General features: G+C 46.2%; 1 protein-coding gene across 2 annotated transcripts in view; it reads right to left on the bottom strand.

The window, feature by feature from the left end:
* Positions 1-362: 362 nt before the first annotated feature.
* LOC142578112 (uncharacterized) overlaps positions 363-16,630 on the bottom strand; it is a 111,898-nt gene continuing 95,630 nt past the window's right edge. For both annotated transcript variants that reach the window (XM_075687523.1, XM_075687524.1), the window contains 2 exons: positions 14,960-15,097; positions 363-2,255 (listed from right to left, as the gene is read on the bottom strand). In XM_075687523.1, the coding sequence (XP_075543638.1) occupies positions 1,974-2,255; positions 14,960-15,097 (420 nt within the window). In that variant the 3' untranslated portion in view covers positions 363-1,973. The remainder of the gene's footprint in view (positions 2,256-14,959; positions 15,098-16,630) is intronic.

The following is a 16,630-nucleotide window of genomic DNA, read 5'->3' as shown; positions in this document are numbered from 1 at the left end:
ACTTTAGGCTCACGCAGGGTCATTGCATCGCTGATTATAACAACGGAAATTCTGGAAACGTGCGAATTCACGGACTCTGCTGTGGCTCTCATGAAAGACAAGACCGAAAATTCACTACGTTTAAGCTTCTTCCAAGAACGAAAATTGCCGAGCTTTAGTCTTTAGGCGAAGTCAGCCCTGACGGCTGGCCGTTCCGAGAGTGCGTACCACAGATCAGGACGTCCCACACCACGTACAATGGTTTCCACAATATCAACTAGGCTGTATTGATGCCAAAAATAGGCGAAGCAGCTGATTTGGGCAATAGTTAATTATGAGATTGAAAGAAAGCTTTTCAAGAATACATTGAAATTTATTTCTTGCAAAGATTAAGGTAGGCATAGTACAGCTCCTCGCTCCGAGAGAACTGTTGCTGTCCTAAACATTTCGTAAAGCATAAGTGAAACACCTTTTATAACCTTCAATTATTTATTGTTGTCTAATTAATGAATCCTACATCCTATTTAATTCAAGAAAGTGTAGCTTGTAGTTAGCGAATTGAAATAAAGAAAGCTGTAGACGAAAACTCGGCAACGCAAAAGTACACACTACCTTTCTTCTGAAGCCCGAGATTATATCAGCGTCCGATACACAATCGTACCTATAACAATCGATATATTCCAGGAGTATAAGGTGTCAAAAAATAGCCGAACACCCCATTTTCGGTCTTTTCTATAAGTGGAGTTGTGACTATACCTTCAGGACAACGCACACGTTAAAAAGTAAAGCTTACATGCCCGAAGATAAAGGCTACTGACTAGTTAATAAATGCTAGAGTTAAAAAAAGTTTGAACCCCAGGTAAAGCCTCTGTAGAAATAATCCGATCGCTTGAGATGTGCCTGGAAAGAATCATACATTCATTATTGTATTGACATTATAACACGCAAGGTGTGCCCACGTGTAGCCTGACTGCTTTTGTTGCTATGTTCGAAGTCTTTTGGGGGCTCCACTAAAGCCTTAAAGGTCTGTAAAACAGACAGCTTCCTCTGCTAGGCGGTTTCATCGTTAAGAAGGAAAGTCGTTTCTGGTGAATAAATGACGTCTCTTTCCTTGTGTACAAATTGGTGAGGATGCGTCTAAACGGTGCTGTAAAGGCACAAATTAAGAGGACAAAGGAAAAAAATTCAGATTGAGAATCTCAGTTTGATTTCCTTCTTTGTTCCGTCCCGCTCAATTGGCACGCTTTTACAGCAGTGTTTAAGCATGTAATGCCGAACGTATCACATAGGCTACGCTGAGTTTGATGCTTCAAAATGCTTATATAAGTGCGGGATGTATAATGCAAAGCCCGCAGTTTTGTTTTTCATGCGGTGGACTGAAGCTCTAAGTATCATAAAATCAACGAACCAAACACTAATTATCGGTATACTAAGCAAATTTTAACTCAACACTTTTTTGTAACTGTAATCTCCATGGTCAGAAGTTAACGTGAACAACTTTTTCTATTTTTCGTTGATCTGGCATTAAAGGTTAAAACACATACTTATGCCAAACTAGATGATTTCAGATGCACTGTTAACAGTTAGCTCTACAGTATATCTGCGTAAAAAATCTGTAACCTAACCCTACATTTTTGCCGAAGGTAAAGCAGTAAAAGCTCATACAAGCTTGAGCGAATACTTCCAGCTGTTTGTGCAGGCCTGCACCGAACCATTCCTATTCCCTTAAATGGGAAAACGAGCACTGAAACGAACTTGATGTGTGGGTGCTAAATAGCACATTAAAAGTGTTTATACTACAGATATAAAAACTAGTCAGGTTGTCTGGTCGCAGCAAACCTCACTGGTTTATCTAGTAAGGTTGGTTTTCAGGTAGATGAGCCGACGATCTGTGAGTGAGTGTTCGGGCTTTGTGGGGCCCATAAATTGTAACATCGTATTTCGTAACTTATCGCCAGAAGCCATTAAAGAACGCAAAGGCACGCATGGAGGCGCTATTCTTCTTCGACGAGACCTTCTTGGTCGATGTGTTCGACGAGACCTTCTTGGTCGATGTGTTCGACGAGACCTTCTTGATCGATGTGTTCGACGAGACCGTCTTCGTCGATTTCTTCGACGTGACCGTCTTCGTCGATGTCTTCGACGTGACCGTCTTCGTCGATGTCTTCGACGAGACCGTCTTCATCGACGTCATCGACGAGACTGTCTTCGTCGATGTCTTCCTCAGGAGTCCCGCCCGGCAGTATGACAGCGCGGAACATTTCATTGGGAGGTTCCTGCGACACAGTGGGGAAACATGGCGAAAGTCAGCGTCAAAAGCAAAGATCCCGCTAACGCTGCGTGCTGCTTATGGACATGACCTAGAGAGAGAGAGAGAAGTTTAATGATATGAAATGCTGAGAGGTCGGCCTGAGGTATATCCCTCTAGCCAGCTACTCGGCATTGGGGGAAGGGGAAGAGGGAAAGAAAGAGGGAAGAGGTGCATGATGGGTGACGATGACGATAGAAGGAAGGAGTAGAACATATCGCAAGCAATTTGGCATGCTCAAAGTCTGCAATCCAAGCCCGTTGTTTTTAAAAAGTTCAGTAATGCCTGAATGACCTTGAAACTCGATTGAGGATCTGGCCAAGGGCCTAAAATAACGTCCTCCGACAACGGTGCGCTGTCGAGACACGTAAGGTCGTTGTCCAACCTTTCACGCTCTTCCACGTACTTAGGGCAGTCACAAAGCACATGACCTATAGTACCAGTCACATTGCACACCTCACAGTGTGGAGACTCGGTGCGTCGCATGAGGTGCACGTATCCGCGCGTAAACGCTACCCCCAGCCTTAGTCTGTGCAGAAGACTGGCACAGCTTCGTTGAAGGTTCGGTGGTAGCCTAAAAGTCATGGCAGGGTCCACCTACGCACTCACGAGGAGAGTAGTGCATAACTGAGTGTAGAGCGCCATTTAACCTAGGCCAAACCTTGATCATGCACTTTGAGAAAATAAACCCATTCTACCGCAAAAATTCCAATTATTCGAGGAAGGTTCTTCGCAACAAAGGGAGAGGGAGACATGTATTGCGCGAGGGAAATAAATCCATCTTATATGAATCTACTTTGTCCAAGCAAATCTTGAAACGTGTTGAGGAAATGCATGCATAATGGAGGGTGTGCATTTTGGTAAACATTATCGATGGTGGCAAGGAAAGATGCTCTAATGGCTTGCGAAGCTTGCCAGAGGCAAATGTTTGTTTGAAGCGGCTGAAATAATAGACATATACGTTACACTAACAGCACCAGCAGAAATATCTAACGCGTCATCAACAACGTGTAATCTGACTTTCCAGTGAAGTGGCGATTGGGGCCACTTGGTTAGCACATTGTTTCGGATAAGGCACAGAGCGAGCACTAGGTGGCGTGTCTCACATGCCTTGATGAAACACTGTTGCACATGGCTTTTATGCACAACGACGCGCATATCCAAAATTTACATTTCAGTTGCAAACAAATTTACGTGGTGTGGCCTGCATGACGTGTTCTGAACAGAGCAGACATTCAAACCAAGGAACGAATTTTAATAAATAGTAGAGTTGTGCGTATATTTGAACAGTGTAATACAAATCCAATGAGTGCTTTATATTGGTTTTGTATTGGGTACGAGACTTCACTATTAGAAGTTTTCGAATATTTCTTTCTATTCGAATACTACCAAGAATAACAACAGTTGCTGTCCACAGGGTGGAAAGCTAATAAAAAATTGGAGGACGCTTAAGCTTCGCCTTTAAGAGTGGAGCGCGATAGCGTTATCGCACCCCGTTCGCAGCCCCTACTCAAACGATCTACGCCAGCCAAACGTCGCGATCGGTACGCGACGGGCCGGGCCGCGACGCGCCATGAAGGCGGCGCGATCATGGAGCGAGTGGCGCGCCACGTGTCGGGGCAGCGACGTACATTGCGAGGAGGGGGTATTCGGTGTTTGCCGCAAAATGTCGCTGCGTGTGCACAGAGCGCAGAAGAAATGTAGCGGAAACGTACTTCGCTACTTATGAAACTGCGACTTCTGTAATTTACATGGTCATAATTACCGATATACACCGCGGTATAACTTTCTACGGCACGTTTCTAAGGCAACACCGCATTCACTAGAGGCGATTTTGTCCTGTTTTGAACGATCGAACTCATGGCTGAGTGGTAGCGTCTCCGTCTCACACTCCAGAGACCCTGGTTCGATTCCCACCAGCCGATATTGCAAGATGCTTTTGTTTATGAAGTGCCTTCTGGGATTTATCACTCACGGCCGACACCGACGCAGACGACACCGGCTTTTCTGCGACACGAGGTCGCTGTCGCGTTAAAACTGAGTAACCTCTTAATGATTCTGTTGCGGGTGAACTGCAGTTCCTGTTTGAACGCGTGGAGAAGATCACGCCTGCACAATAGTTTTTGTGTGGGCAAATAAGCATGGCTCACATTTTCGAGGCTATACGAATTGGTCGTATCGATTTACGCTACACAACTTATTTGGCCGATCTCACCAGGTTTGCACTGTTCGAAAATGATGATTGGTGCTCTAGTATTACCTATTACCTATTACCTGGTGCTCTAGCTCTTCCAACGAACACAATGATACACGTGCTGACGTGCTGTTGGTTTGTTTCATTACTTTCATTGTCATGGTACAATTATCTGTCACATGTTTCTCTCTTACTGGCATCTCAATAAACCCTAAATGCACTTATTAACCACACTATACATGCGTGTTTGTGTGTGTGTCACATAACGTCATGATGATCAGCCTATCTTTATGTACACTGCACTCTCCCAGCGACCCCCGATTACCCCCGTCTTGCGCTAGCTGATTGCACATTGCGCCTGGGAATTTCCTAATCTCATCACCCTGCCTAATTTTCTGCAGTCCTCGAGTGCACTTCGCTTCCCTTGGCACCCATTCTGTAACTCCAATGGTCCACCCTATACATTACATGCCCCTCCTAGCTACATTATTTCCTCCTAATTTCAACTAGAATATCGTCTTTCCTCGTTGTCTCTCCGATAACGTAAATAGGCTTTTATTTTTCTAAACGTATTCCAGCCATGTTTTAATTTTGCCTTTGTTTAGATATTTGAAATCAGTATGATTGATATCTCATGTTTGTTTTTCTCAAATATTCGCATTAGACTCTATTCGAAAATGTCACTCTTCCAAGACCCCTAATACGCTGTCTGAAATAATATTGCATGGCTGAATGAAAAATGGCGCTGTGCAAACATTCTTCATTCATCAATGACACAACATTTATGTCTAAATCGATCGCTATCTCTACGACTTCAAGAATATATTTTGATGAAGTTTGTTTTCATTCTGTATCGTGACAGCGCATTTGTACTTTTTCAGGAATTCAGCCACCGTATAATTAGTTGGATATCAAACATTCTTATTAAGTGGATTTCTTCCCTCCAAGTCTGAATGGAACTTAAACAATAAAATACGCGCCTAGATTTGATGAAAGAAAAATGCCGTCCAAGGCTATTTCGCATTAGTCTCATAGTTAACAAGGCTTCCGTGTGGGAATCGAGAGGTCTTAATTTTCCACTTAATGCTTTTCCTTGGTCGGCGTTCTGTTTTTTCATCATGCCGCTTCCCCACCAGAAGCCATTCCGTCAATACAACGAGTTAAACACCTAAATTTTTACAGACAAGATAAGGATAAGTTAAGGCCAAAATGAACCGTCTTTTTAGCAGCCCGCCGACGTTTTACTAGTTGTTCAGAAACGCGCGACTTGCTCACTCATGGAAATTACTTTTAAAATTACGAGCTTTCTATGTTGTATTTGGGGTGAAGAGAAGTGAAGTTTTCTCAATGAAGCTTTCGTTGCGACAGACGGTCTGATATTACGTAATAGGGCTTTGTTGCTTCAAAGCATTGCATTCGTTTGCTGATAGGGATGGCAAAAAAGCGTTTAGATTGTCTGTAGGCGTGCTGCCGAAGCCCTCTGCTGAAAAATACAACATCTGAGTGCTTTTCGTGTGATTGTTAAAAAATGTGTTATCCTTCGTGTCCCTGACAATTATTTTTTCTGCAGCACTCAAACGACATAAAAAATTCGCGAGCGAAAAGGGGAAACAAAGTAGTTCGATTTTTGTTAATCATGACTATATAAAGCCACCAGAAAATCATGCCAAGGCATACATAGGAGAAATTAGCTGTGGTTAAAGTGAAAATGTCGGAAGTGATCAACAAGCGGGAAATGAAAGAGGAGAAAAGTTTCACCGACAATTACGATACTCCCTAATGCGAAATTTGAGCGCAGCTCCGTACGTGTTTTCGTTTCGCGGTATATTGAGGTCAATAATTTGATAGAGACATGTACGAGAGTCGCCGATCGTCGAAAATCTGATCTGCTGGTCAAGCGCGTCGGCTTTTATGCATGACTCGTCTGAGGCTCCAGTGCAATCGCTGGCGCAGCGTGGCTTCCAGAAAGTGTCACACGATTGGCGTCGCGCATGCAATCAGATTACAAAACAATCGCAAACCATGACAATCGAAACAAGCGCGAACGAGACCAAACTAAGCATAAACATGCGCGAGCGAGAGCTGACGCGAGCAGACGATAGCACGAAACGAGCTGTCCGGCTGAGACCACATACGTACGAGTACGCATCGAGCAGTCGGGCGCGACCGCACATCAATTCCCCGCGCACATGCCATGTCTCTGCCGTTCGCGGCTCGCGTCTTTCATTTCGCATTCCGCGTTCGCTCTTTCACCTTTTGATGCACGCGTTCGCTCGGTTACGCCACCCCCGACGATAGCCGCATGAAGGGGCTCAACAGCGGCGGCCTAAAAGATGACGTGCCGCCGTGGGGAGCCGAAACCACAGCATTCGCATTACAAGGTTGAGGCTTCGGCGAATCGCTAATAGTACATGGTGGTGTTCTGATCAGCGCATTAAATGCTTTAAAAAAAGTTCAGAGGAAACTTCTGCTGCACTCTTAGTAAGGTTTACATCCTTTGGGGCTTTTCTTGTCCCACAACAATAATTGACATCTGCCTTGCTTGCGTTTCGTTTTTCCAAAACTCGCCGCTCGCTACTTTCCTGTCGAGAATGCTGTGTCAAGCTGATAACGTGCAAGCCGTTCGTGACTAGGAAGCACTGGGCTCGCAGCATTAAAGAAAAAGAAATGCGGGAAAGACAGATGACGATTTATTGTTGTGGGAAAAAATACAACCCAAAGGTTGTAAACTTTTTGAAGAGTGTAAACCCATTTATGCGCTGCGAAAGACACCATCGCGTATCTACATTACGCATGCGTTGCAATACCTTGTGCTACGACGTTGACTATCGATCCTGCCGCGATACCTTGGGTACACTCTTAGGCAAAGTTACCCTTTGGGGTGTATCTCTGCCACACAACAATAATCGCCATCTGCCTTGCCTGCGTTTCCTTTCTCGAAAACGCCGCGCCCGCTACTTTCCTGTGGGGAATGCTATGTCGTGCTGATAACGCGCATGCCGTTCGTTACTGGAAGGTACTGGGGTCGCCGCGTTAAAGAAAGAAAATGCGGATAAGACAGATAACGATTATTGCTGTGTGGGAAAAGTGTGTAATTTTGCTTAAGAGTGTGTTATACATACACTCTACACTCTTAAAACAGTTGCACCCTTTGGGGTGTAAATTTGTCCCACAACAATAATCGTTATCTGCCTTGCTTGCGTTTGCTTTCTTGAAAACGCTGTGCTCGTTACTTTCCTGTCCAGAATGCTCTGTCACGCTGATAACGCGCATGCTGTTCGTTACTAAGAAGTACCGGGCTCGCAGCGTTAAAGAAAGGAAACGCGGGCAAGACAGATGACGATTATTGTTGTGGGACAAGATAACCCCAAAAAGAGGGGGTGACGTATTTCTAAGAGTGTACACTCTAAGCAAATTTTGCAGCCTTTGAATCGTATCTTGCCACACAACGATAAACGTCGGGCTGTCTTGCCGGCATTTCCTTTCTGGTTTCATAGAGCTGCGGAAAACGTCGAGCTCGTAAGTGTGGGTCCATGGGTTGAAATATCGTTGGGGGAAAACTTCTTTAAAGGTTGTTGCGTTATTTTTCTAGTTTGTCATCTGATGTACTTGTTCTTTTGTTCTAGGCTTTACCACCACGCTTGACATGGAGCGCTACAGCCAAGGGAAGCGAAGCGACCCGTTGCATAGCCCAGGGAGAGGGGGGGAGGGCTAGGTAGGTGCCGCTTGAGCGGCCGCTGACCAATGAATAATGACGCGTTGTAACGTTGTTACTGTGCGCCTCAGTGGCTGGTCTCGTGGCTACGAATGAACAAATTGGAGTTGAAGCAGATATTCCTTTGGCCATCGCTTCCAGAAGTTGTCTGTAAGGAACTTCCGGTAGGCATGTCGACGAATGGTATCTGCTCGCCTCGAGTTGCCGATGACTTCAACCATGTTGCATGGTACAGTAGTGAGCCGGCGTCCAAGCAATACATAATCATCATCGTCATCCGCCTGGTTACGCCCACTGCAGGGCAAAGGCCTCTCCCATACTTCTCCAACAACCCCGGTCATGTACTAATTGTGGCCATGTCGTCCCTGCAAACTTCTTAATCTCATCCGCCCACCTTACTTTCTGCCGCGCCCGTTACTCTTCCCTTCCCTTGTAATCCAGTCCGTAACCCTTAATGACCATCGGTTGTCTTCCCTCCCCATTACATGTCCTGCCCAAACCCCCCCCCCCATTTCTTTTCCTTGATTTCAACTAAGATGTCATTAACTCACGTTTGTTCCCTCACCCAATCTGCTCTTTTCTTATCCCTTAACGTTACACCCACCATTATTCTTTCCATAGCTCGTGGCGTCGTCCTCAATTTGAGTAGAACCCTTTTCGTAAGCTTCCAGGTTTCTGCCCCGTAGGTGAGTGCTGGTAAGACACAGCTATTATACACTTTTCTCTTGAAGGATGATGGCAACATGCTGTTCATGATCTGAGAATGACTGCCAAACGCACCCCAGCCCATTCTTATTCTTCTGATTATTTCCGTCTCGTGATCCGGATCCGCCGTCACTACCTGCCCTAAGTAGATGTATTCCCTTACCACTTCCAGTGCCTCGCTACCTATTGTAAATTGCTGTTCTCTTGCGTGACTGTTAAACATTACTTTAGTTTTCTGCAGATTAATTTTTAAACCGACTGTTCTCCTTTGCCTCTCCAGGTCAGTCAGCATGGATTGCAATTGGTCCCCTGAGTTACTAAGCAAGGCAATATCATCAGCGAATCGCAATTTACTAAGGTATTCTCCATTAACTTTTATCTCCAATTCTTCCCAATCCAGATTTCTGAATACCTCCTGTAAACACGCTGTGAATAGCATTGGAGAGATCGTATCTCCCTGCCTGACGCCTTTCTTTACTGGGATTTTGTTGCTTTCTTTGTGGATGATGATGATGAAAAACTTTATTTATCCCTCTTAAAAGGGAAGGGGGCAATGGAATAGAGGGTGAGGGGTGGAACTACTTGAAGTAGGCCTCCTTTATCCTCTCAGCCCACTCCAGGATGGCCTCCTGAAGATCGGGCCTGGAGCTGCGCAAGGCAGCCTCCCACTGCTCCTCACTAGATAATAATTGCTTGAGGAAAGGGGGAAGGGGGTGCTTAGGGCACCCCTACATGGTGTGGTTTAAGTCTGCTTTGGGAAAGACACAGAATTTACAAGAGGGAGAAAGGTAAATGGCGGGATGAATGCGGTGGAGGAGGTCAGGGGACGGAAAGGTGCGAGCACCTGCGCGGGGATTTGCCCATGAGTGGCGGAAAGGTTAAGCGGTCTAATCGGTAGTGTGTGCAGATGTCGTGGTAAGTAATAAGTCGATCCCGCGCTGTAAACGGCGCCTCGGTGGCTGTGGAGCCGCTAAAGATATCTTTCAGTATTTTTACATACAGCTCGTCTACACCCTGATTCCGTAATGTCTTCATGACTGCTGAGGTTTCAACAGAATCAAACGCTTTCTCGTAATCAATGAAAGCTATATGTAAGGGTTGGTTATATTCCGCACATTTCTCTATCACCTGATTGATTAATACATCTGAAGGCGTCAAAGGGCACGGTTCGCGTTCGTCTGTGAACAAAAATTACAAGCCTGGAATTAATAACCTCTACCTCTGTCAGCATTTTTTGGTTATTTCTTGTTTATTGTGGGAGGCGCTACCGAGAACCGTGCTCAGCGGAGCTTTCACTGATCGGACTAGCCCCTCCTACCATAGTCCCCACCATGGGGCATTCTGCGCGATAAATTTCCGTGACATCCAATTGTGGAGATGTCTCGCGACGTCCTTTCCTCCGCACATCTGAAAGAGCCACTTTAGCTCAGCTGATGTTATTTTGAAAGGTCCGTGCATTGTCCGAGCAGATGACGCTAGACAGCCCTTTTCTGTTGATAAAACGCCGCAGGCACAATAGGAATGCCTCATACGTCATGCTGGCAACGAGGTCCTGGTGAATTGCTCGCCAAACAGCACAGGTGAAAAAGTGCTGCATAACAATTGTAATCGAGTTAGACGGAAGTTTGTCTGGTCGGGATGAGACATGACAAAGAAAGACGTGCGCGACCAAGTAAAATTTATTAAGAGACACGACGTTTCGGCGTCTTCTCTAACATACCACTTGGCGTGTTCGTCTTGTGCCCGTGCTAAGATGGGCCGGCGAAGTCCCCACCAACAACTTCGAAAAGGTTAGCCGGCGTTATCCGGTCACTTGGTAAAGGTGCGCTTGGAGCACTTTCTGTGGTGGTTGCGAAACGGTTATACGCACAGCAACTATGTATCATTTTTTTTTGTCTAGGATACCCGCTACACAAATCCAGGACTCTCATCAGCGTAAGCGTCTCGCGCACTCCACCATGCAATACGTTATGATGAGCTCTGAGGAGTACCAGAGTAGAGCAAGAACGATTTTCTAGGACTGTTATTAACTGCTTCATTCCTTGCATTCATGATCGAGAGCCGTCCGCCGACTCTGATAATGCGGTTGGTGTATTTTAATGGCCGGAGATCGACGATACGGGACGTGGGTTCCGTTGGTCGTCATCGTGCTATGCAGCTGCATTCTGTAGAGAAGCCCTTGCGTTTGGGCGTCCTTAAGCCAGTAGTGTTTAGCATAAATGACTTCTGTCGCCTTCAAGTGACCAATCTTTTCTGTCTTGTGTCTGCAACAACCGTAATTCTTAGCACCGAGCGTGATCCTCAACAAGCGCTGAAGTTTACTAAAAGGCTCAACTGGACTGAAGACTATCGCTGCCGGTGCTACATGAACAGCTGCTACATCACTTCTGAGTGTCGTCAATGTCCAACGAAGTTAACAGCTGTAAAGGCCATTGGTCCGTTGTCCGTGTAGCCATTCAGGATCATGCCAGCATTTAGAGCTGAAAGTCATTTTGTCAAAGGCTACGCCACGTGTTAGCACATGAGAGATTCTCCGATCCAGGGCAATATCTCCACCGGTATGGTTTTCTTCTGCACGTTATCCACGTAATACAATTTGCCACGAACTGCTTCCATTTTGTGCAGTCTCCTCGAATCGACGACAATACAATCAAAGAGTCGGTCCACATGGCGTACTCAAAGTGAATGCTAGTAAGTACACTGTTCATGCAGGTTGGCAGTCTTGCGCGAAGCAGAAGTTCCAAACGTGGTGCCGTCGTTCTCCTAACAAGAGCCAGATATGGCTTGGCGATCAAGAGCATGAGTCGTTCGACCACGTCCGTCAGAGCGTAAATCGCGGCTCCGTACGCATATGAGCTGGTGTCGCAGATGTGCAAGTGCCACACGCTGGGTAAATTCTATCGTCTTTCGTGATAGCCAGGAACCGCTATTTCTCGAAGTTACGGATGCTCTCGAACCCAGCCTTGCATTCTTCACTAAGGTCGTCGGGCGATTCTCCATCCCAGCTTTCTCCTCGTGTCCACAGTTCTTGAAGTAATAGCTGCATGCTAATCGTGTACAATGGCTACGTCTCTTCCCAATTTCTTGAATGAGGCAACAAAATATAATTCCATTTCAGTTTCCTTGATGTCCTGGCAGACGTGCAGAATCTCCGTGGCGCTCAGCACATCTTTCGCGTGAGAAAACGGACTCTGTAAGCGCAGCTTCGCTATTCGTCGTGTTTCGGCCGCCTGGTCTGAAGTGCTGACGAATATGCTGAGGGCTATTTGTGTAGACCCAATAAATTTTAGGCACAGGTGTATTTACAGATCATCGGTAACAAAGGTACGTTGGCGGCCACCATCGAAGACGCCTCGCACGTAGCGACATGTGTTGCCATTGATTGCCGAAGGTCGCAAGCTTCGCAAGAAACAAGCGTTGGATTTGTCATTACTATGTTATCGCCCTCCTACAGATGTGCAAACGGTCGTACTTGCGCTGTCGTACTTGACACCTTGCAAAGAGCTGTGAGCGGGTCACACATACTAGAGGCGTGGCAACCTCTGCGCCTCAAGCAAGAGATCCTTCTTATGCAGTCGCGTGCCCAGTGACCTTTGATTGCACACTGGAAACATCGTTTATCGCTGGATATATCACTTGCTTCTTCTGCGTCAGGGCCATACCAGTAGGTCACGCTTCTGTAGTGTGCTGGCCCGACGTGCAGAACACACGCACACCTTCTGGCATCTATGAGAATCGCGAGCCGGGTTCGTATGGATAACAGAAAAAACAGGCTTCCAGTTGAGACCGCGAGATGGCTGACTGGACGCAAGTTTACCGCCGCTGTGTCGCACGTTACTATCTAGGTAAACAATCTTCTCCAGGCTCTTCAGTGTGGCATGAAGGAGCTTGCGTAGGATATCTAATCCAGAAGAAGAGACAGCGTTGTCTGCTGTGTCACTCAGCTCATGTGGCGCAGGTACTATGTAGCGAACTATGACACCTAGCGGTAATGCCTGCAGAAGGATGTCGTACAGCATCGATGAAAATGACGTCTTTTTCATCCCCGATAATCCCAGGCCTCGTATTTTGACGAGTACGTGGTCATATAGCTGTCTGAGAGCACTGCTATGTCACCATATGAAGGAATTACGAGTCAGCAGACAAAACCTTGCGAAGTATTCTTGCTCCTGGCACGTCTTGTCCCCGAAATGCTTCCTCAGCCTAGCTATTGAATCCTGGTAACGTCATTGTGCTGTCGGAAGACCCGCAACCACTGAAGCCACGTCTCCTGTTAGAAACAGTCGCAAATATTAAAATTACTCCGTGGCCGTAAAGCTTGCATTGTTATGAGATATCTCAGCAAATCGCTCCCACAATTTGGTTCACTTGTACACGTCTCCAGAGAAGGGCGCAATAGTGAGTTTCCGTAGCTTGTTTCCCGTTCTTTTCGATAGTGTAGCGACCGTCTGGGTAGTTGAGTCCTCTGCTGCGAAAGCCATCGTGCTTCAAATGTTGTCCCGCCTGCTGTTGAGCTCAGCAAGCACACGCTTCGCGTCGTCTTCACACTCAAGGGTTGTTTCGTATTCGGTTTAGAAGTCTTCTTCCGTGATGAAACTCTCAGCAGTTCCGCATTCATCTTGTTGAATTGATCATTATTTATGTTAAGCCTTCCGTAGATGGAGTCGAGCTGCTAATGCGTTGCGGAGTCGTTACCAAAGAGGGCACTTGCCTCGTTGGTGTTCCGACTGTTCAGGGATCGTCCTGAAGTCGCTTCGTCTTGAGCTTGCCCGTCGTCAACAACGCAGCTCGTAGCCGTCCGTACGTTCTTCCGGGGTTTCGGCACCAAACTTGTTGAATACGGCGTACCAGTAGCCGCACACAAACTCGATCCCATCGACAGGTTAAACAAAAGGCGTTTTAATAACGCTGACTCGGACTGCCAATCCCTGCTAGCAGTCAGCAGTCTCCGTCTTTTCATCGCGCTCGACCGCTCACTTCTTTTCTTGACCTGCACGTCACTTGCGCTAAAACAACACGTCCTATGCTTTCTTCTGGGTGACCTATCCGCAGAGGTCTGCCAATAAGTTTACTGAAATTAAGGCTAGGCTTAGTTGATTTTCGTGCCCAAAGTGGTAAGGTGACCGCTCAGTCAGACCTTTCATTGTTTTGATCATTGTTATGTGACCACCTGGTCTAACTTGTTCTGTAACGCAAAATATGTCGACAGCAAGTAAATAACACGAAATAAATTAAACTAAATGAAATAAGGAAACTAACTACTAGGCCTTTGCCTGGTAATTAGCGGAGTGTGAAGTCAAGGTGTTGTTCATCGCCTTTATGGCTCTGTAGAATTTTTGTTCATTTCACGAGCTCACTGACCTCGGTACCGTACGCTCAGGTGACGCTAGTTCTCCATTAGCATGATAAGGCGCTGATCTAGGAAGCTGTCGTGCAGAAATATTTATTTTTTTTGCATCGGGAGTTTTGTGCGTTTTACAATCGTGTTCGACCACTTCATCCCAGCAAGTGCATCATTGTGCCGCATGTAAAGACAGAGTGCGGCGAACGTGCACGCACACTATGTTCCGTGCGACGCTTGATGGTTTGCCAGAAGATACGCATCAAACTACAACACGGAAAGCTCTCAAGTGTGGCAGATGTCATTCTCGAATCTTGACGGTACTTATTTCGCTTGTTCTCTTACTACCGTGTTTGTCCACGGCTGCGATGTTGTGTTTGCTATGACTGTGTAATGCTTGCACCACCGGGAACTGACACTCAGCCAAAACTGCGTGCCTTTGGCAGGCCCATAACTTGGGCACTGACTAAGAAGTTGAATTAGCCTACTATTACTTCGATTAATATTGTGACAAAGAGATAGCGACAGTTGACGAGCCCGAGATGGTAACAAACCCAAACACGGTGAATCAAATGCTCTTGTATTTCATCTTTTGCACCATCTTCAAGCGCTGCCATTTCACCTTTAAGGTTTCTGACCAGACACGCTCAATATGCACTTTCCTGACCAACTCCGCTGTAACTTGATTAGGGAAAGTAGTATGGAACGGCCACTCACAGGAAGCGTAACCCAGAGGTGATAGTACCCGAAAACGTGGGCGTAAAAGCAAAAGTAGGCGAGATCAAGTCGATCGGCCAGGGTCACCAAGAGAAGGAATGCGTGCTGCACTGTGGCCAGATCTGGGTCATCGAGAGTCTGGAAAAGAAAAAAAAAACGAATGCAACGCTTAAGGTTGGCCGGGCACATAGCAATCGCGTAGGGTCCGCTTGATTATATGTAATAAGGAAACGATATCAGCTCGGAGAAACATTAGCGCAGAGGACAAACGTGTTAGCTCAATGATTCAGTAGATCACATAAGATTGCATGCGTTTATATTATGCCTCCTTCCCTCATTTGTACTACATATGCCTTGCGGCAAATCGCCCGGATTAAGAAAAGTTCACCGACGATTATGATACTCTCTAATGCTAAATTTGAGTGCCGCTACATACATATGTGTTTTCATTTCCCGATATATTGACGGGCGCGGACAACCCATCTCGTGTGGCGCGTTCTGTCTCGTGCTCCATCTCGGAGCGGTCGCACCCGCCGAGCCCGTCTTGTGTGGCACTACGGTTTTCTTCTCACGCTTTCGCCATACCCTCCTCCACCACTTTCCCACTCGCGCTCGCTTCGCTATCACTCTTTCATCCCTCGCTGCGCTTTGCGTTCGCTCTTTCATCCTTCGCTGTGCTCGCTCTGAGACTCCATCGTGCTAGGCGGCCTGAAGGATCCTTGCCAGCCGCGTGGTGGTAGCTTTCCACATCGAAGTGGCTGCCGTATACGTAAGGCCGAAATTTGACGGTAGCGCAAATGACAGCAACACGCTCTTTCTCCGTCCTGGAATAATTCGCTTCCGCTGTTGACAGTGACCAGCCCGCGTAAGCTATTACGCTTTCAACTCCGTTCTTCCTTTGAACTGGCGCGGGACCGAGGCCTATGCTATTTGCGTCGGTGTGGATCTCCGTATCGGCGTCTTCGTCAAAGCATAGAGAAAGAAATTCCATGCCCCGAATTTTCTCTAGATATAAACAAGATGCCTCGTTTAGCTCACCGAGGCCACTATAGAGAAACAAACAACCGTTCTCATTATATACCCTTCAGTCACGGCATACACGTTTGTGAACGCGACTTATTTTTGCCATAACTGTGCAGTGATTGCAAGGAATAGACAATGAGCATTAAATTGTACATTCTCATTTCTTAAAATACACCATTTTCACTTCTGAGTCAAATGTCTGGCTTCACACGACCACTTTCATTGAGGCACAACCGTCTTTGACGGGACGTTTGAAGTGGGACGTTTCGTTAGTAATCGCGAAAGATTATTTCCTCCCTTGTTTTAATGCTTGTGTCCAATAATTAAGCTGTGCATGTAATTCGAGCGGGTTATTCAATTTATTTAATTAACGTAACTGCTGGTACAATCAGCGTAACTGATGGTACAATAAATGAATGTTTATTTACTATGTAATTATGACGGGTCACTATCAAGTGCGCACTCATTCTCCCACCTCGACTTGTTTTCTGTATGTAGTCTCCAGCCCGTTGGGATTAAATTTCGTAAATTTGACATTTATCGACAGTCGATCGTAATTTGTGAATGAAGGTATTTCACGAAAATACATGAAAACACCAGGGTTTAGTAATTATCTGCGACACTTGCATATAGAGCAGGAAACTGACA

This window comes from Dermacentor variabilis, chromosome 4 (genome assembly GCF_050947875.1).
Source record: "Dermacentor variabilis isolate Ectoservices chromosome 4, ASM5094787v1, whole genome shotgun sequence".
NCBI lineage: Eukaryota > Metazoa > Arthropoda > Arachnida > Ixodida > Ixodidae > Dermacentor > Dermacentor variabilis.
Note: the sequence above shows the minus strand (reverse complement) of the source record. Positions and strands in the feature narration are given on the sequence as shown.